The sequence below is a fragment of the Dryobates pubescens genome, chromosome 4, assembly GCF_014839835.1.
Source record: "Dryobates pubescens isolate bDryPub1 chromosome 4, bDryPub1.pri, whole genome shotgun sequence".
Lineage (NCBI taxonomy): Eukaryota > Metazoa > Chordata > Aves > Piciformes > Picidae > Dryobates > Dryobates pubescens.
Genome location: NC_071615.1, coordinates 34,708,564 through 34,729,923, shown reverse-complemented (window position 1 = coordinate 34,729,923; position 21,360 = coordinate 34,708,564). Strand labels below are relative to the sequence as shown.

Genomic DNA, 21,360 nt, shown 5'->3' with positions numbered 1-21,360 from the left:
GGCAAGCACCACTCACTGGAAGCCATAAACTGTGCCCATATTTTACTCTGTCTGAAATGTATAGCATGTATACATGAAAGAAATATTTAATGATCAAACTAATTTAAAACAAAACCAAAAAACCCCACAAACTGTACAAAAACAGGCTGTATGGGGGGTGGGGGGGAAGGGAAGGAATACTGCAGCTTGCTCTTTGGTCTTCTGGTTTTTGGAAATTAAAAGAAACTGACTTTTTTTTTTTTTTTAATAGTCTGTTCTTAATTTTACATAACATTAAGTAAATATGGGCAAGGCTTCAGCTGTGGAAAAATAGTTTGCTTTTTATGCTGAATAACGATTGCTGGCCATCTACAACTGACCTCGAGCAACATGACAGGTTTTTCTCAAGACCATTCTTTAGGGGAAATTCAGAGGTAGAAAGAAACAGTATCAATATAAATCTGCAGGGTTTTGTTGGTTTTGTTTTAATCTGAAATACTAGCAGTATAAAAGGACACTTGTCATGTCTAGAAAATTATTTCTCAAAAACCACAGTATCTGCCATTCTCAATCTTTGCACAAAGCAACCTGAGTAATCTTTTCATGTCAGGGAAACTCAAACGTACAATGTTTCCTCCCCAGTGTTCCCCGCTACTAGCTAGCGGCAATGGAAAGAAAACTTGCTATTTTTCATTTGTAGTTGTGCCTTTAGCTTTCTCAGTAAGTTTTAAAAGAGAGGGTATAAAAATCACAACATGTGAGAGAGATGCTGTGTGCTTAAAAAAGTCAAGTGATTCTGACTGGAGGTGAAGGAAGACTCACGGGTATGGGGCTTGCAACTTGTAATTCCCAGGGGATTTAGAGGACAAGTACAAAGAGGAATGAATTCTCCTACTCAGACACAAAACATCTCTAGAGCACAGGAGGCTTGGAGATGAGCTGCCCAGCACCCCTGCCCATGCTGCAGGTGGGAGTGCTGACAGGCCTGTGGTGGCTGTGGAGGGGTAACCACCTGAGCCCTGGGAGAGTTGACAAGGGGTAACTACCTATATGAGAGGAGGGCTGACAAGAGATGACCACCTGAACAAGGGCGGGTGACCTCCTGGGCAAGGGGAGAGCTGAGGGGGGACCTGCTCAGCAAGAGAAGGGATGCCAAGGGGTGACCACCTGAGCAAGGGGAGAGCTGGCAAGAGGTGACGTCCTGAGTATCAGGATGCATCGAAAACGTGTCTGAAACATGTTGTGTTAGAAACAGGTGGGGGCAAAATAACAGCAATAAAAACCAAGCAACCCCAAAATACTACAAAACGGGTGTGGTTTAAAAGCGCACCTTAACATAACAGAGACAGGAGGGAGCCTCCTTTTCCCGAGTCGGCACCGCGGCTTTTTTATTTGTGTTGGCTTTCTGCCGGGGGTGCCGGAGTAGACCCTCCCCATCCTTGACAGGTATCCCAGAGCAGCAGCGGCAGCAGGCCCGCCGGGAGGGCGGGAGGAAGGTGGGCGGGTGGGAAGGAAGGGAAGAAAGGCGGGCGGGAGAGGGGGGCGGTCAGGAGCAACCGACAGCGGGACCTGCCCTTCCCGCCGCGCCCCGGGGCGCGGGTGGCGGCCGACGCCGAGCTCCCCGCGCCTTGAGGGCCAGCCCAGCGCCCCCGGCCCTCACAGGGTTAAGGTCTCTCCCGGCAGCCCGCCGCCCGCCCTCGCCTCCCAGTCACCGGCCGCCGTCGGGCCGCCTCACCTCGGTGTCGTTATTCAGGTTCCACAGATCCAGGCGCCCCATCCCGTCCACACAGGCGAAGAGCGCGGGATGCACTGGCGACCACATGACATCGTAGACATAGTCGGCATTGTCTTCAAAGGAGTAGAGCGGCTTGTTGTGCTGTAAAGCAGAGAGAAGCATGAAGACTTCGTGGCGCTAGTGCTGCCCGGGGCTGTCTGGCGAGTCTAATTAAAAACTTTGCACATTTACAAAGTGTCATAAAACTTCCCCAGATGAAAGGTCCTGGCGAAGGGTGTGGCTTGCGCTTTAATGGGGCAACAACTGTCCGGTGGGATAAATGAAATGCCCGGCGTGAGCTGGGTGGGACTCGCGGGTGACGGGGAGGCGGGAGCGCGGGGAGAGCGCCCGCGGCCTCTCTCGCTGCCGCGCAGCACTCCGGCGGCGGGAGGGGGTGGTGCGGGAGGCCGGCACCCAGGCACCGCTGTGCCCCTCCAGCCAACCGCGCCTGCGGTCGCCCGCGATGAAGGACCGTGAGAGCGGCGGGGAGCAGCGCGGTGCCCTCCGCGGCCCTTCCGCGCACCGCGGGCGGCGCCTGACACCTAGCGGCGGGCGGGCCGAGCGCCCACGCACAGCCCCACTTCCCGCCGCTCCCCTCGGGGCCCCGCTTCTCGCCGCTCCCCTCAGCGCCCCACTTCCCGCCGCCGGCCTCAGGGCCCCTCTTCCAGCTGTTCTCCTCGGGGCCCCGCTTCCCTCGCCCTGCCCGGCCCCGCGGGTCCCCGTGCCCGGTGAGGCCGTGAGGGAAGGCTGTCATCGCCAGCGGGCGGGAAAGAAGTTCGGAAGTACATCAGGAATAAAGTGTAATTGTCCGTCATGAATTATTCATCGCATCTGGCTCGTCTTAATTTTTGCATAATGGTTTCGCTAATCCCCGATCAATTAATGGGAAATGAGATTTGAATGAGAATGAAAACTCCAGAGATGAAGGGAATTAAGTATTCTCATGGCTTGTGACAGGAAGCTAAACAATGGGACTCCTGCCTCCCTCGACCCTGCCGCCTTCCTGGCAAGCGGGGCACGGTGGGACAAGGGCCCGCTACCCCCCGACCCCCTTCTGCAAGGAATAAGGCGAATGTCCCAGACCTGTCTGTGGAACCTGTGCCAGGTTCCTCTGGAATGCTCCCTCAACTCTTTTACAAAGGAAACAACATCAGGAAGGCCTCAATGCATTATGTGCTCATGCAATATTTGTCTGTAGAGTGGTTGATGACAACTATATAGCGTTTCACTTAAATATTATTAATTTAAAGAGATAAAGCAGTCTGTTTAATCTCTGTTTACAGCTGGGCCCTTGCCACTTGATTTTGGTCCTCCTGCACTACATGCTGGCTTTGTTAGATGGTGGGGTCAAGCAGTGTGTTGTTCATGTTGTTCTTTACTACTGGTTGGTAAATAACATTGAAATACTTTTGTTTGTCACAGGTATTAAAAAAAACAACAACCAACCCACAACAAAAAACCACAACCAACCACCCACCACCAACCAACCAACCAAATGTATTCAGAGATCTAAAAAAAGTAAAATTACAAAAGAATTAGTTCTATGGGCTCACTTTCCCTCTGCCTGAATTAAGGAAAGACAGTCTGAATGATTACAGGACCAGGTCCCCGATCCTCCTAACTGCCCTAATGGTTTTTGTGCACTTCCTAAAAAGAGTAAACATTGACAAGAAAATGAAACTAGACCTTGAGCTTATTACCTGACATTTCTACAACATTTAGTTGTGCAAAAGAACAGGGAAAAAATATATTGAAGGAGTATTTTCTTAGCTAAACAAGGTGGTGTTCTCCAATCTGCTTAGTGTGGAGCTACTTACATGTGTTAATGGAATTGCTTACATACCTGCGCCAAAGTATTTGCAGGGTTGAGGACCAAATGCAGTCTAAGCTTTTGACGAGGCAGAGAGATTTCATAGGAAATTTCTAAGTGAATCCTTACAACTAGGAGCTGGGAAATAGTATTCAGAGTGGGCCATGCAGATCCACAACGTCTGTCTGCTGTATTGTCCATTTTCACTGAAACATCTCATTTAGATTCAAATATCAGCTAAATGCTGGGGAAACGGGCATTGAACACACCAGGGTACTGAAAAGAAATCTGTTCAGCTGCTAGATGGCTGCTGTTTTTCTTAATCATGGGAAACGTGCTGCACATAGAGCACTTTAACACGTAATGTCATGGGAGAAGTAACAGAATTCCGCAGAATTAAGAGGATTATTAAGATATCAATCAATCCAAGGCAAATTTCAATCAGCATTTCTTTTTCATCAACATATCCAAACTTGTCTGCCACTCTATTTTCCAATTAATAAAGACCAAGGCATTAAAAGGAAGGGTCAGAAGCTTTGGTGCTAGTCTGCATCTTGCTGTTCACAGCCCTTTTATTGTCTCTAACAAATAGCTTTAGCTGATGTGCCTCAGTTTGCTTCCAGTGAGGAAAGTCCTGCACACGTTTATATACGCACTTAGCCTTACAAACCCAGGCTGCACAATAAAACCACTTGGAGATTGCTGGTATTTGAGGTGGAAAGCACAGCTGATAGGCAGCATGTGTTGGTTTTACCATGACAGTGGAAATATTCAGTCAGATGGGAAATCAGAGGGGAAATGTGGGCAACAGGAATTACACAGCTTTTGAGAAAGGTCTCAGACATTCAAGCAATGACACACAAGTGGACAAGTTCCTATGTGATCTGCTTTAGGTGTAGCAGGGTGGTTGGACTTAATCAGCTTCCAAGCCCTACCATTCTGTGATCCTGTGAGAGGAGTTTGGAGTGGAACATTGAGAGGAAATAAGAAGTTGCAGCCAGGTGAGCAGCCCAACCAAAAGGCAAAAAGTCAACTGGAGCATGATGGGAGAAACAGGGAGACCTGTGATGTGGTACAGCCAGGCAGTGGTGGTGGAGCTGAAATACCTTCATAGTGCTCCCAGTATCTGCCCTCTCTGCTTGAGCAGCCTTCAATGGTGAAAAACAAAGTATTTCCTATACTGTGTCCTTTTTTGCCTTTCACCCTTTAACAGAGAGGAACATAACTGCATCAGTCCAAACTGGAAGTCCTTTTTGCTTAGCATCCTGTCTTCAGTCATGAGAGCAAGTGACCTTTCTTAAAAGCTGACATTTCATCCTGGTATGAATTTTCCCCCTGAGAGCAGTTACGCTGATTTCGTTGTGCAGCCTGGGTTTGTAAGGCTAAGTGTGTATATAAATGTGTGCAGGACTTTTCTCACTGGAAGCCTGTTAACTAAGGGCTCAGAGCTGCAGAGTCTTTCAATGTAAGGATTTGTAAGGGCCAACACCCACTACTCTTAGAGCACACTGAAATGGAGAACCATGTAGAGGTCAGTTTTAAATTACCAGCATTTCAGCCTTACACACTATATAACTACTATGTGACTATTGATTATAAAACAAATGGAATTTAAACTGGATGATCTTTCTTAAGTACCAACCTGTTCTGGTTTTCAACAGACAAACTTGGGCCAAACCTACTTATCATAGAATGGCTTAGGTTGGAAGAGACTTCAGAGACTATCTACTCCAACCTCCCTGCCATGGGCAGGGATACCTCACAACTACCTCATCCAGCCTAGCACTGAACACCCCCAGGGAGGAGACATCCACAACCTCCCTGGGCAACCCATTTCAGCATCTCACCACCCTCATACTGAAGACCTTCTTCCAGTCTAAATCTCACTCACCCTCAGCTTCAAACCATTCCACCTTATCCTATTGCTAGACACCCTTATGAAAAGTCTATCTCCATCCTTCCTGTAGCATCCCTTCATGTATTGGAAAGCAGCTATAAGGTGCCCCCAGAGTCTTTTGTAGGCTCCCTCAGCCTCTCCTCATAGCAGAGGTGCTCTACCACTTGGATCATCTTCTCACTCCAACAGCTCTGTGTCCTTCTTATGCTGGGAACACCAGAGCTGGGTGCAGTTACTTATTACCAAAAAAGAGAATTTTGGGGGAAAATGTGCTCCTACTGAATTGATGGGGGTCTGCCATTGATTTCAACAGGACAGGATTCAAGCATTTAGTGGAAGAAGGTGAAAAAGGCAATTCTAAGACACATGGGTTTGCATCTTTATTTAAGCACGTCCTCAAAGTGTCTATTGTGGATCCTCAGTGCTTGTAGATTGGCATTGTTCAAAGGAACAATGCAGACTGAACTTCTAAACGCTTGGGAGCTGTCTAGGAACTGGTGTTTGTCTATGAGATAAGAAACTCACCAAAATAAATACTATGTATTTATATAAAAAGATTTTTTTTCCCCCTCCCCATATAAATCTGACCAGTCTATTCCACTTCTTATTTGCATAAAAGAATGTTCTTTAATCCAGGAGGCGCCACCCGTAAAGCAGCTAATTACCCATGTAAAGGAATGTGGACATGTCCACAGGTTTTAACTAGCATCTGACTTCTGAGAGCCTTAGAAAAAGCTATTGGCCTTGCCTCTTTCATGAAAGGAGTGTTTTACACCTTGGCACAATTCCTGTGAGAGTCAGCTGCACGTAAAGGTGTTTCTCTAGACTGTTTCTTCAGCAGTAGAGATGTGGCACCATGTACTCTGGAGTATCCCCTTATTTCTTTCTTTCCATTCTGAAGCCATTGAGTCAAACCTGTACTTCCAGCTCACACTATACTAACAGCAGCCATGAGTGTTGTGTGGTCTTCTTAGAAGATGAGTCAAGCTAAATGGATTCTTCTAGGTGTCCAGCAAATGTGACAGATTCATCATTCCCTGGCATAGAAACTTTCTGAACAAGCTGATACATCTGTTTATGCTCAAGCTTGGGCTCTTGGAAAGAACAGAGCCAGAGTGGTCCTGAGCAGAGTGGCTGCTCTTGTGTCTGGCCCTTGAAAAATTAGGAAATAGAAGATTGAAACTAGATGATAAGGTCTGTATGTAAGGAACTAGAGGTCCCTAGATAAGGAACTCCCAAATCTGTTTTCTAATTGTTATGATCTGCTTTCTAATTGTTCCCAAGGATGGCAATGGGAAAGAAAAATGGGGATGTTTATTGCTCTTGCGTTCTAGCCACCCAATGTCACTGGCTAACTTAGGTGCCCTAAATAGAGTTATACAGGTAATAGCTCCTTCACCTGTCTTTAAATTCCTTCTAGCAATCAGATTTAGTGTTGAGTCATAGATAAACCTCTGGGACTCAATGGACATTTGGCTGAGCTGTGACCTCACACGTCATCTCACTGTCTATGAGGTCACTGAATCACACCTAAATTGCATTTTTGGGCAAGGGATCAGGCTCCACTTTTACATTTGGTAGCAGCACAGGGGAATAAATGAGCGTTGAAATGACCCTTTACACCTCATAACCCTGTTTTATTTATTTAAGTAGTATTACTACACTGGTTGGCTTTGGGCATCCTGAAAGTTGCAGTCAAGGCAGAAAACTACTCTTAGAAATTATTGTTCTCGCAGAGATGCTGAAGCTGTCGCCTCTCTTAATTGCCAATAATAAAGGAAAGTCCAACATTTTTTGCTTAAACATGTGGAAATTATTATAGATGGAGGAGGGGACAAGGGTGAGGCCAAAAGGAAAGGGGCTATGGGAGCAGAGCAAGTCTGCAGATAACATGACGATTACATTTTTGTGGTTTCCTTCAAAGTCAAAGCGTCACGGGTGAGCGTACAAGAAGGAATCAAGGGGAAAAGAAAAAGCTGCATGATTGGCACAGGCTGTTCTAATGAGAACTGATCTTAATGGCCAATGCTGTACTCTAGTCATGAGGTCTGTGGTGACAGGTTGGACTCGACGATCTTTGAGGTCTCTTCCAACCTTAGTGATACTGATAGAGGATAAAAAAAAAGAAAAGAACTTAGGGAATCAGACATTACATGAATATAGGGGCATCAGAAAGTCAAACAGCAGAGCTTTTGGTGTCTGTGGAGATAATGTGGAAGCTATACCAACAGGTATATTCTATACTTGGTTAATCTTCCTTAACTGTTTTAAGTCCTCTGCAGAGGTGCAACACATTCAGGCTGTGCTGCCTAGACTTCAGTTGTTCTCTTCTACCTTTCCACTTGCCTGGGGGAGAAAGACCTTTATACCCTCTGAAGAAAAGAAGCAGAAAGCATGGCATTCCTCTTCACCACTACCTATTAGCTGAGGAACTATTTTCAGTGAGTTTTATATAAATTGTATGACTTGATGTCTAACATAAATCTGAATCAATGATACCCGCTTGCAATGGATGATTTTGCAAACATCAGAAGCTGTGAGGCCTTGAAACTTGACAGAACAGACTTAAGAAAGACTTTATGGAGAAGCTAACAAGCAGACAGGTTTATAGTGAGGCACCAAGGCAGACAGTATTCCCCAGCTATTCTTCCCAGTATTCTCCCCAGTTCCTGCTGGCCAGGCTGGTGTATGCTTGTTTCTGTGTTTCAGATCATCCAGTTTTACTACCAGGCTCTAGCCACTCTTACTCCACACTTGCAAGTGCTGTGCCTACAGGTTTTCTTTGCTTGAGGTTTAATACCTTCTGCGCCACTTGCCCAGATCAAGCTGGGTGCAGTGTGGATGGCAACAACGGAGAAGCCCGCACAGGTATTTGCCATTTGTTCCGTATTTCCTCAGCCGGCTGACATCATCACTACATGCTAATCAAATTTACCACCTTTTACTCAAAACATGCTTTAAGCAAGCCAGCACTTCTGCCTATGCTACTGACCATGTGTTTCAGTCCCTTTAGAAATGCTATCGTTTTCTTTTGGGTTTCCACCTATTTCTAAAGATGCTTCAACTACTTCCTTTCAGAAGCTCAAAACACTACTGGTTCTATTGTCCTTGCCTAGCAAACTGAATCATAGTTTATGTAGCTCATACTCATGCCTTTTTGTGATTATGTTCCTACTTTCCACCCCCTCACCCCCTCCCAGAGGAGTTGCTAAGAAATATGAGCAAGGTATGGTTTCCCTAGACTGGTGGAAGAATCACGAGAGGAAACACCGAACACAGAGTGAAATGTTGAAGGGCAGATTTGGCCTTCTAACTCTAGTTGTTACTCCTTGGTTATACCCTGCATAGGCAGGATCAAGGAGCAGAGCTGAAGATTCAGCTGGATGCTTTGGGAGAGGCTGGATCACTGTCCTCTGCTGTCATGCAGGAGAGGTGGTGGCACGCACTTAGGTCCTGAGCCTACTCTTGCTGGAGACTGGTCTCCCTGCTTCAGGCCTCTGGTTGTTGAAGAGAAGTACTTTGGCTCTAACTATGAGGCAAGGAGGGGAGTGGGATAATTTTAACTGCTGTTCCCACCCCTGTGATTCTGACAGGAACATTCAATATGAGGCCCCAGAAAATTCGATTTTTGTTTTTAATGGAAAATACTGCTTCATCCCAGGGTACCCAGCCCAGCATTGCATGTGGACTCAGCCAATTACCAGGCTGCTGCAGTTCCAGCTGCCAGGAAGTGCAAGCAAGAGCATAGGAACATTGCAGGATGCCTGAGACAGCCTGATATTACAGCACCGTCTGCTGAACAGTCAGGATTAGTATTTGTAGCTGCTGCCACCAGGATACCTGCAGAGCTTTCATGGGTCAGCAAGCAATGGCTTTGAGGCTAATTATTCCTGAAGAGAACTCCATCTTGCAGGATTTTGCAACTCCATCTTTTTACTGACAGCCAAAGTCTGTGACCTGGTAGAGAAAGGATGACTACATGAAGCAGCTGGGACAAAATTTTCCCTAGGGAAGAAGTCCTGGGCTTTGTATTTTAATAAGTTCCCTGAAATGTTTCACTATTACACGTGAGCTCAATCCTCCAGCATCATTCTGCAGCAGTGGGAGGTTTGCAGTTTGATTTCAGGGGAAAAAGGAATGATGACTTTGGTTTGTATCCTGAAATCCAATTCTGCTTTCCATGGGCAAAGGAAGCTTTCACTGCTACAGCTGGATTCACGCTAAGGGTTGCTGAAATAGTTTAGCCCACTGAGTTTTTCAGCACAGCCTTGGTATTTTAGATGACTGTTTTATTTTTCAGTGTTTCACAGAGAAGGAGCATGGTTCGTGAGAGTAAAATGAAGTATGTTGGCCAGCTGAAGAATATTTTCCTATCACTTTTCAAATATGGCTACACCAAAAACCAGAATAATGAGAAACATTTCATGTGAAGAACTTGGGGCTAATTTCAAGCCACCTGACTTCACTTTGGTTTTGCTTTTTAAAATTACCTAGAAAATACCATAATCTTCTTTTTTCTACAGCTGGATGAGAGCCAGACCTCTGGCTCCAGAGGTAAAGGGCAAAAAACTAAAAAAGTCCTGTCTGAACAGGCAACTCCACCCTCTTCCCCAAGTCAGCTTGGCCTTTTGACAGAAAGTGAGCTCTGAAGCAAATTCATTCATTGCCTTGCTTTTGGATCAAGCTCAACATTCTGAACTCACACCACAGAGAGACAGTTTCCATGAAATCCAGAGTGCTATTTTATCACCCTTTGTCTTTCCCTGTAAGCAGACAGAATTAGCATTTGGACAGTGATTAATCAGATGAATCGTTTAAACTGCTTTTATCAAAGAGAAAAGGCAGCACTGGAAATGCAGTGTTGTCAAAAAGGAGGGTGGCTGCCCTATAAGCAGAGTCAAGATGGAGGTCTGTGTTGTGATGCAGCAGGAACAGGGACCCTTCTAGTCAAGTATCCAAAATAAGGAGTGAAATTGTCCCCTGAGATAGGCATTTGAGCCCCACCAAAATCAGTGGGAGGGAGGAGTAGTAAAGGATTCCCCAGAGAGAAGAAAATAGGGAGAACTGTCTGTATTCATCCCACCTACTCCCAAAAACAGACTAAAATCTTGGTCTCGCTCACAGTTCATTGTTTCTTTTCCCCTTTTTTCTTCTTGATGTTATTTCTTCTACCTTCTAAAGTCCCCATACTCTTTTGAGATGGCACTAGAGGCAGATGCAAATCCAGATTTTGTGAGGTGGTAGTGCAGAATGTAGGTTAGCATCTGGTCAGAACACACAGCAGCTTTCTTCTGCTTGTATCTCAGCTATTCTTTGTGTGGCATGGGTTAAAGAGGCTTATTCCTTCCTGGTAGTAGTTTGGGAGAAGCCAAAAAGAGAAGATAGGCCCAGGAGCTCAGAAGTGCTGCCCTATCTGCCAGTGTAGAGATGACCTGAGGCTGTCAAGAGAGCCATCAAAAGCTACAACAATTATGTGCCAGACTTTGGCTCCTGTGCAGTAAACGGTGGGAAGCAATGGGAATACCGTATGCATTGCAATTACTTCTTTCCAGTGGCTGCATAAGAAATCAAAGTACAGAGGCCCTAAATAAAGGATTCAGGAGGATCCCACCTTATGTGCTGTTAGTCACCTAAAATGCCTCATGTGCTAATGTGAACATGGCCCTAAGGATTTAAGAAAGCTTAGAAAATAACATTGAACATGAGTAGGTTCAAGACTGAAAGTAGTGATAGTTTCTAAACTTCACAGAGTCCAGCTCCCATCTACACTTTGGTATGTGCAAGGTAGGGGGCATGAGTAACCTCTCCATTTCACTGTTGGGTACCTGGCTGATGCTGCTACAAAGTAGAAGTAGGGTTGGCCCAAAGTGAACAAAACTGGTTTTCATCAGGAAGTGTCAGCATATTAAAATCAAAACTCTTCTCTGAGAGGATCCTACTTTGAGTGAAACCAGAGTTACTCACAGGCACAAGATACATCTCAGAACAAAATGGCAAGTCCATCACAGCACTTATTCCTCTCAGGGAAGACCCATGTTCCAGTCCCACTTAGAGGGGCCTTTGCAGCATGTCTTGGTGCACAAACCTCAAGCTTACAGGATGCTCTTATGGAGCTCCTACATTCCTCATGGCTAGCTGCATATTCACTGGTATATGACCATTGTCTATAAGGCAGGGGAATGCACTACACCATTAACCACCAACACAGGATTACAGAATCACAGAACTGTCTTGATTGGAAAAGACTTCTAAGATCATTGAGTCCAACCATTGACCTAGCACCACTATGGCCATTATGCCACATCCTGAAGTGCCACATCCACACATTTCATGAACACTGCCAGGATGGTGACTCCCCCACCCCCCTGGGCAGCCTGCCCCAATGCCTGACCATTCTTTCAGCTAAGAGATTTTTTTGTAATACCCAACCTAAGCTCCCACTGACACTATTTCAGGCACTGTCCTTATGTCCTATCACTTGATAGTAGAGAAAAGAGACCAACACCCACCTCACACCAGCCTCCTTTCAGAGAGTTGTAGAGAGCAAAAAGATCTCCCCTCACCCTCCTCTTCTCCAGACTAAATAACCCCAGTTCCCTCAGCTGCTCCTCGTAAGACCTGTTCTCTAGAACCTTTACCAGCTGTGACTCTGATCCACTCTAATTCTCTGTCATAGGACTTCACTAAATCAACTCATTGACTCCAGCATTGCCAGTTACAATTAAAACAATTTTCATGAGGGAGAATTCACCAAGTTGTCATACTCCATTCACTGAATTTACTGTCCCTTTGTCATGACCACAGGCCTGACTACCATTTTGTTTAGATCTTTGTGAAGAGAAGACAAAGGAGAGGGACTAGCAAGGAGCTACCACTGATGTACTCACTGAGGGCATCATCTCAGTGGCAGAGTCACCATACCTGGAGATGTTCAAAAACATGTAGCTATAGCACTTGGGGACATGGTTTAGTGGGCATGATGCTGTTGGGTTGGCAGCTGGACTTTCAAACCAAATGATTCTGACATGCTAAGTAAGGCAAAAGGAACACAAAAGCAGGTAGTCTGTCACTGAAGGCTTGCTAATAGGTGTGTGGTAGTCCTGCTACCAGTCTGCTCACCTCTGTCCCTCCTAATTATGGCACTCACCACCATTACTTAAACATTAGGCAAGGAGGAAGAGAAGCATGGAAGAGGTTACAGCGATGCTGCTATACATATTCCAAGCTTTCCTCAACTGTCCAGAGAGAGTGATTGCCCATTGGAATGGGCTGACCGAGGAGGTGGTGGAGTCACCATCACTGGAGGTGTTCAGGAGGAGACTTGATAGGGTGCTTGCTGCCATGGTTTAGTTGATTAGGTGGTGTTGGATGATAGGTTGGACACGATGATCTTGAAGGTCTCTTCCAACCTGGTTTATTCTATTCTAAATTAGCATAATATCATCTGACTGAAGCTCCTGCTCCACCACCACCATTCCTGCACCCATCCCAGAGCCAGGGGCAAGACCCTCACCAGCCAAGATACCACACAGAGGAGCTCAGCCCCTGTGAGGAGCCCCAGCCAGCACCCGTGGGGGATACTGGAGTGATCATCAATCATTGCCCTAACAACCGGGGGGCCACCAGGCCCCCCGGCCTTTGTTGTCACCACCACCATCACCCAGTGTGCACCATGGGCACTCACCAGTGAGGAGAGGAGGATCCTCCAGCCCAGATGGGCTCAGCTGGGGGCTGCTGCCCTTCCTGGGGGGGATTAAATAGGGGAGTGGGTGAGGAGGGCAAAGTGGCCACACCTGGGGTGGGAGGAGACTCCAACAGAGCCCAGGTGCTCTGGGTTTGAGGGGAAAAGGGGAAAATGGGGCAGGTGAAGGACTTTTAGGGTGTCAGGTAATGATGGGACTGGGGGGAATGGAAAAAAAAATGGAGGTGGGTGGATTGTGATTGGATGTTGGGAGGAAGTTCTTCCCCATGGGGGTGGTGAGACACTGGTATGGGTTGCCCGGGGAGGTGGTGGAGGCCTCATTCCTGGAGGTTTTTGCAGCCGGGCTGGATGTGGCTGTGGGCAGCCTGCTGTGGTGTGAGGTGTCCCTGCCCATGGCAGGGGGGTTGGAACTGGATGATCCTTGAGGTCCCTTCCAACCCTGACAATTCTGTGATTCTAAAACAATTTTGCAGTTTGGGCTGGATGTTAGGAAGAAATTCTTCCCAGAAAGAGAGATTGGCCATTGGAATGGGCTGCCCAGGGAGGTGGTGGAGTCCCCATCACTGGAGGTGTTTAAGAAGAGTCTGGATGAGGCACTTGGTGCCATGGTCTGGTTGATTTGATGGTGTTAGGTGATAGGTTGGACCTGATGATCTTGAAGGTCTTTTCCAACCTGGTTAATTCTGTGATATAATCCTCTGTGAATGTGACCTAGGCATAGATGCAGGAGGAGAAAACCAGTCATAAGCACCTCCCCTCAATGGAAGGATGAGAGATAAAGATGTGAAGGATGAAAGAGGTAACAAAATCCATCTCTCTGTCCATACATTTATCGACTCCATGTGCAGCAAACAAACTGTCTTCTAGGCTTTAGCTGATACAGTCCCTACAGTCCAAAGGAAGCTCCTGTCCCTTGACACAATAGGTGAAGACTTGCACTCCAAACAGCAATTGCTACAATAATAACAATACTTACAGTTCATCATTTAACCTCATGCTATTCCTTCATGAGGATTAGTGCTTAATTAATTAACAACACTTAGCATTTCCACTTAGCACTTTACCTCTTCAAAGCCTCATACAGACAATACCTAATTAAGGGCAGAGCTCTACAAACACTTCACATCAGGACTTCCCTTTGCCAGCTCTGCATCCAAGACTAGCTCACATGCTCTAGCATGAATTGAAGTTGAAAGCCCTTTTGACTTCATCAGAAACCAGAAAATGCCCTGGCTATCAAGTGACTACCTCTGCAAATTCCTTTTCCTCCTACTTCTGGTTGCTCACAGTTTACACAGGGATCTAATTATTGGCTAATAGGATAGGTGATAATATGAACCTTGTATTAGTGTTATCTACAAGACCTTCCTTCTTTCCTCAGTGCAAACCTTAGTCTCAGTCACCTGGTTGCACTGCCTTTAGAGAGAAAATGTGTTAACCACAAAACCAGATAAAATGTCAAGCCAGAGTTTTAAAGGGAAATGTTGCTTTCAAGCCATCAGTCAAATGCCTGCTAAGAAAGTGCCTTTCTTGTAAGCACCCCAGGGTGCTACACAACATCAATAGACAATACAGACACAGAGCTTTTATGGTTCACTTTACAATTGGACCTTGACTCTGAACCTGTGAAACAGAAAGGAATTGAATTTCATGACCAGAGAGGATTAAGCAGGACAACACTGGTAGAAGCAGGAAAGCAATGCAGCATTGGATGCTGATAGAGATTAAAGGTACAAATGAGAAACAAACCATTTCTGAGTAAACTCTCACAAACCAACACCCAATGCTTTGTATCAATCCACTATTTTTTCAGAGAATCAAACATGCTGATAGGTGTCTTCAAAGCCCAGTGACTGACCAGGCTCTGACTGAACAAAGGGAGCCCTAAATATGTAATAGCTTCAGCCAAGAGAATTATCCAGACAGTATCACATCACAGAATCACACCACAGAATCATTTTGGTTGGAAAAGATCTTTAAGACCGTTGAGGCTGACAATTACTTAACTCTACCAAGTCCGCTGCTAAAACATGGCCTTCAGTACCATGTCTGCTTCTTTGGAACACCTCCTGGGATGGGAATTCAGCCACCTCCTTGGGAAGTCTTTCCCAGTCTTTAAGAACCCTTTCAGGGAAGAATTTTCTTCTAATATCCAACCTAAATCCTTCCCCTGGTGCAACTTAAGGCCATTTCCTATCCTCCTTTCACTTGTTACTAAGGAGAAGAGACCAACATCACCTGGCTCCAACCTCCTTTCAGGGAGTTGTAGAGAGCCAGAAGATGTGCCCTCAGCTAAACAATCCTATTTCCCTCAGCTGCTCCTCACCAGCCCTGTTCTCCACACCCTTCCCCAACTTTGTTGCCCTTCTCTGGACCTGCTCCAGCAGCTCAATGTCTTTCTTGCAGAGAGGACCCCAAAACTGAACCCAGGACTCAAGGTGTGGCCTCACAAGTGCTGAGTACAGGGGGACAATCACTTCCCTGGTCCTGCTGTATGGAAAGAAACTTCTGCCAGAAAGAAAAGAAAGAAAATACTCATCACAGCTTGAGAACGTGTCTAGTGTCTCAGAGAATGTCCTCACAGGGCAGCTGCTGACACTGCTCAGGCCTGCTCCAGAAGAAAGCAATCCAGTACAGCATCGTGGCTTCCAGCTCTGAGTGGAGCTGTGGTGTGTCACATACACATCACAGCTCACATCAGCTAGGTCAAACAGCCTCCTCTTCAGGAAGCCCCTCTTGCCAGATGAGCTACAGCTTGAGAGATAGTAGAAATGTAAATGGTTTGGTTCTTTGAAAACTGACTGTATTGGATCTGACCTAACCATTTTGGCACCAAACTCTTCCACAAGGATAACTGTACACTGCTAGCTGCAGCATCTTTGTGTCCAAAATATGCTGTGCTAGAGTTACTGCTAACTTCTAAAAATCTCAGGGGCTCAAAATAAAACTCGTGCTTTATTATCATTTAACATAATTTCATCTAAGCTGCAGATGGATGAGACCCTTATAGCCATACTCAGCATCAAGCTGAGGGTCAGATACTCATCCTAGACATTTCTGAATATCTGTGTTTGGAAGTCAGTACCTGTGTTTCAATTTCTCCTCAGTCCTCACAGACTCTTTCCCCCTTATTTGGCTCCAGCTTCACTCCTCCAATATTTCTTTGCCAGAAGTTACCACTGCCCAGGACTCCTTTATCTTAGACAGCAAACAGCCTAGCAACCCCCAACCAGCTAACATCTAAACCCTCCATCACTTGGTTATCCTTTTTATATCCTTGGTTATCCTGAGGTTTACCACCCATGACCCATCTCAGATCCATTCCAGCCTGCCCAGGATTACTCCCCTGGACCACTTCTGCATTGGTTAAGACTGGATTCACTGGTGTATGTGGTTACATGCAAATCAGGTAAATTATCCACCTCTTTGTTGAATGAGTTTCCTAAAACGTAACACTCAAACAAAACCTTCAGCTGTGGTCAGCTTGGGTCAGGAAAAGATACCACCTGCTAATTAGCATGCAAATTGGGTCAGGCCGATTACAAACTATGGAAACTGATTCCAGTTCTTGTCTAGGAAACTGTGCTTTTGTTTGCAGCACAAGGCTCTCACATGAGCCCTTCTGTTCCCTTTTGTATGTACATTTGCTGTGCATCTGTCCTAGCACCTCCAAGCACTGATGCCTTGGAAGAACACATGCTGAGATACTTCCTGACTGGGCTCAGCTTCCAGCACTGGAACTTTGCTGGGTGCAGTTCAAGATGTAAAATAAACACAGTCATGAAAACATGGATGAGACAAAAGCCTGGCAGTTCCCTGTCTGGTGTACGACAAAAAGAACTGATTAGATGACTTACTCTTACTTTACTGCTTATTCTCCTGTTCAACTCAGCCTATACAAGGAATCAGGTTGGTCTCTTTAGTCATAGAATCATAGAATGGTAAGGGTTGGAAGGAATGTCTGGAAATCGTCAAGTCCAACCTCCCTACCGAAGCAGGATCACTTAGGGCAGGTCACAGGAAGGCATCCAGACTGGTCTTGAAAGGCTCCAAAGGAGGAGACTCCGCAGCCTCTCTGGGCAGCCTGTCCCAGTGCTCTGGCACACTCACAGTAAAGAAAATGTTTCTCATGTTGAGGTGGAACCTCCTCTGTTCCAGTTTGTATCCATTTCCCCTTGTCCTATCACAGGACACCATTGAAAATAGACTGGCCCCTTGTTCTTGACACCCACCTTCCAGATATTTATAAGCACTAATAAGATCTCCACTCAGTCTTCTCCAGGCTAAACAGCCCCAGGTCTCTCAGCCTCTCCTCATAAGACAGATTTTCAGTCCCTTCATCATCCTCATAGCTTCCATTGGACACTCATTAGTATATCCCTGTCCTTCTCAAACTGAGGAGCCGAGAACTGAACACACTACTCCAGATGTGGTCTCAGCAGGGTAGAGTAGAGGGGGAGGAGACCTGCCCTTACCTGCTGGCCACACTTTTCTTAATGCATCCCAGGATACTATTGTCCTTCTTTGCCACAAGGGCATATTGCTGTCCATGAATAACTTGCTGTCCACCAGGTCTCCAAAGTCCTGCTCCATAGGTTGCCATTACCCTGTGTTCCTACAGTTCTATGGGGTGTTGGGGTTTCAGAGCTTCACAGGGCTGTGTAATCATTGCTGCTGTTCATAATACTCTCCATATAAGAGGTCAAGGAGACACCTCAACAGAGTAGTCAACAACCCATCCATGGTGGTCACAGATGCAAGCTCCAGCATGTATTTCCTCCCTGCTTCCAGCCATCCGTGTCAATTTGTACTTTGTGACTATCACAACCTCCTAGGGCAATGAATTTCATGAGTGACATTGACTGTGTTAAGTCAAACATGTGCTCCCCTCCCTCTTCATCACAACAAAGTGTTCCTTGCAATTTAGCCTGTACAGGGACTGCTGCCTGGATTGTTTGATGACTTACAGTGTAAGACAACCTCATCTTCTTGCTTCATGGAATTGCTCAGCGCTAGAGTTCACACTGAAGTGCAGGCCAGCTGCAACTAGTTTTGAAAGGCACATTCCAGGGTGAACATGGCTGACACAGTTACACCAGGTCTATATTTCACTTATCATTCTACCACTACACCTGTTCTAAGCACAGCCTCTCAATGAATTGATGCTTGGGATCTGGTGGAATGAAATATTGAAATGTTTCTGACAATGGCATTTTCACAAGTTTCATTTCCCAGCCCACCCCAGCTCAGAGTTCTCACCTTTGTGGTCCACAACTTGACTGTCCAGTCAAATGATGATGTGACAAAGAGATGGGAAAAGTCAATTGGACCCACTGCCATGTGACAATTGATTCCTGTGACAGGTCCTTGGTGGCCTTCAAAAATTTCCCCAATGCCAGCTTTACTGCAGGAAGAAGAGACATTGGCATGATTCAGAGAGTGATTTAACATCTGGTGATTACACATTTTTCTTTAATCTTAGGTTTCTGTTTCCTTTTAAAGTTCCATTTAATCTGTAAATCTCTCCTTTCAGTTAAACCTTTGCCTGCAGATGTTAACTTCCATGGGCACAATTAATTAATACTCAGGATCCATCACAGGGAGACTTTTAATTCTGATGACTTGCCTTACTCACTTTTACATACACTGTCTACTACTGTAGCTCAAATAACATTTATGTATAATTATAATATAATTCTAAATTATAATTATACTATAGCTTATGCCTCTGAGTAAGCCATTATCACAAAGAATAACCATGAAAAAAATGCAAATATGTTAATGACAGATCATGAGCAATTTTTTTGCTCTTAGATATCTAAAATAACTTTCTCCAGCAGTCAATCAAGTCACTAGCAAACCAATCCTTTTGCATGAAGAGTGAAGGAACTGTTGCTGTGATCAGGTGTCCTACAGCCATCACTTTGAAGAAAGGGATGTGTGCATTTCATTGGCCTGAGGATGGAACAGCCCTTAGGAAGGAAAAGCACAGTTCTGTGCGAGGAAGAACATGAGTGGAGAGATGCCAGCTCAGTTGTCACTGCTGTCTCCCAGCACATGCAGAAAGAGGGGTCATGAAATGACCCTTTTGGTTACCTTATAGCAATATTGCCAGTGGAAGAAAATACATCAAAACTAGCCACAGCTCTGACAAGGCTGCCAGCCCTGTGCCAGGGTGAAGGCAGCGTACCCAAAGAGATGAGGAACTGCACCAGAGGAAACCAGTCCCTCCTATTGCTAGCGTGGTGCCCCCCTCACCTCTCCTGGTGATCATGACAGCATGGCTTCTCTGGAGACTTTCAAAACCTGCCTGGACAAGTTTCTGTGCAACCTGACATAGGGGAGGCTGCTCTACCTGGGGGTTGGATTAGGTGGTCTTTAGAAGTCCCTTTCACCCCTACCATTCTTCTGTGATTTGACCTGCTCATAGATTTCAACTATCTGTCTAGACCTTTGTCTCACCTCACAGGTGAGAAAGAGACATTCTGAGGTCCCAGTCATCTCTTCTTCAGGCAGATGTCTGAAAAAGGTAAAGGAAATCAAACCCCAAGAGCAGTCATTGCTTCCCACCAAATAGGCAGGGAACCTGGGGCAACTACCCCAGTACAACAGGCTGTTCCACAGATGCTCAGGGTCAGGAGATTCCTGTCCTAGTCATGCAAAGTAGAAGAGTACAGATAGCATTGATCCAAGAGGAAAAAACATCCACCACTCTCACAGACACTTGGACACCTCACACCCACAGAGGTACACAATGTTATTTAAATACAAAGTGCTGAGCATCACCTTCCATGACGACAGGCTGTGTAGACTGTGCCCTCCTCACTGCCCACGACAAAGTTATTGACGTCTCCGGTTGGGAAAGCCATCCCTGTAACCGCCACTGGTTTGGACTTATTGTACACCAGCTCCATGCTCTCCTAACAAAACAGATCTGTGTTATTATTCTGTGATCATCCTTTTGTTTCCCTGCTTTGAGTTTTAATTTCTAATCCATTTCTAAATGTTACATGGTGAGCAGGAGGGGAGGAAGAAAGCATTTGATGCAAGACTTTGGTTTCTACATAGGATGAGAGCAAACGGACTTAAGTTGTGCCAGAGAGGTTTAGGTTTGGATATTAGGAAAAGTTTCTTTGCTGAAGAGTATTCAGGCATTGGAATGGGCTGCCCAGAGAGGTGAGGGAGTCACAGTCCCTGGAGGTATTCAAGAAATGTGTGGACATGGCACTTTGGGACATGGTGTAGTGGGCATGGTGGTGCTGTGTTGATGTTTGGACTTGATGATGCTGGAGGTCTTTTCCAACCTTAATGATATGATACTATGACACTGCAAGAAGATGCAGTGTCATGAACTGGGATGCACTGATCCTGCCATCCCCACCACTATCTGTCACATGTTTGAGAGCAGCTGGAAGGCACTGGTCTTCGCTACATCATCTTCAATCAGGCAGAGATGACAGGTGAGAATTTCAAATCTAATGGTGCAGAAACTAAAGATAATACCTTAATGGTTACACTTGCCAGCTCCAGGCTCTAATGAAACATGCAATACCCTTCTATTTACAAACAGTTTGGAAACGAATCATTTATCGAGCAATGTATAATATTGTGTGCTCCTGAACACTGTACCATTTGTCCTGTGCAGCACAGAACAAAAAACCTTGGCTCCTGGCACTGCCACCATTCTGAGCAATGCTTCTCAAGGATTTGCTGAAGCAACCAGAAACACTCCCTCCGGACCCTACCATCAATCTAGAAAACAACAAGGATATTTTCTTTTTTTCATTTGGTACATCAGCATGCTTGGTTTTGCTATTGCCAATGCAACCAGCATGAACAGTTTGTGGCTGTTGCAAGATGCACACAGTTGGAGCAGATTCTGCACAGCTTTGTGGTTGTTCAGCCTAAATGGTGTAACCCAAGAATCCACAGAGGGGCTGAATGATGTAGCCATTCCCATTTTTAGCTATTTGAATGGGTATGGTTTCTACGTTTAAGCTGCTGTTCTTCTAGGGCCAAAGCCTGTGGAATAGATTGCCCAAGGAGGTGGTGGAGGGACCATCCCTGGAGGTGTTCAAGAAACCCATGGATATGGCACTCTGGGACATGGTTGGTCTTTGTTGATGATCTTTGTTGATGATCTTAGAGGGCTTTTCCAACCAAAACAATTCTATAATTCTGTATTACTCAGAAGGGCT

General features: G+C 45.7%; 1 protein-coding gene across 8 annotated transcripts in view; it reads right to left on the bottom strand.

The window, feature by feature from the left end:
- The window catches only part of DYNC1I1 (dynein cytoplasmic 1 intermediate chain 1), a 197,982-nt gene that overhangs the window by 22,816 nt on the left and 153,806 nt on the right, over nucleotides 1-21,360 (bottom strand). For all 8 annotated transcript variants that reach the window (XM_054161107.1, XM_054161105.1, XM_009907545.2 and 5 more), the window contains 3 exons: nucleotides 19,949-20,082; nucleotides 18,422-18,566; nucleotides 1,715-1,855 (listed from right to left, as the gene is read on the bottom strand). In XM_054161107.1, coding sequence (XP_054017082.1) covers nucleotides 1,715-1,855; nucleotides 18,422-18,566; nucleotides 19,949-20,082 — 420 coding nt within the window. The remainder of the gene's footprint in view (nucleotides 1-1,714; nucleotides 1,856-18,421; nucleotides 18,567-19,948; nucleotides 20,083-21,360) is intronic.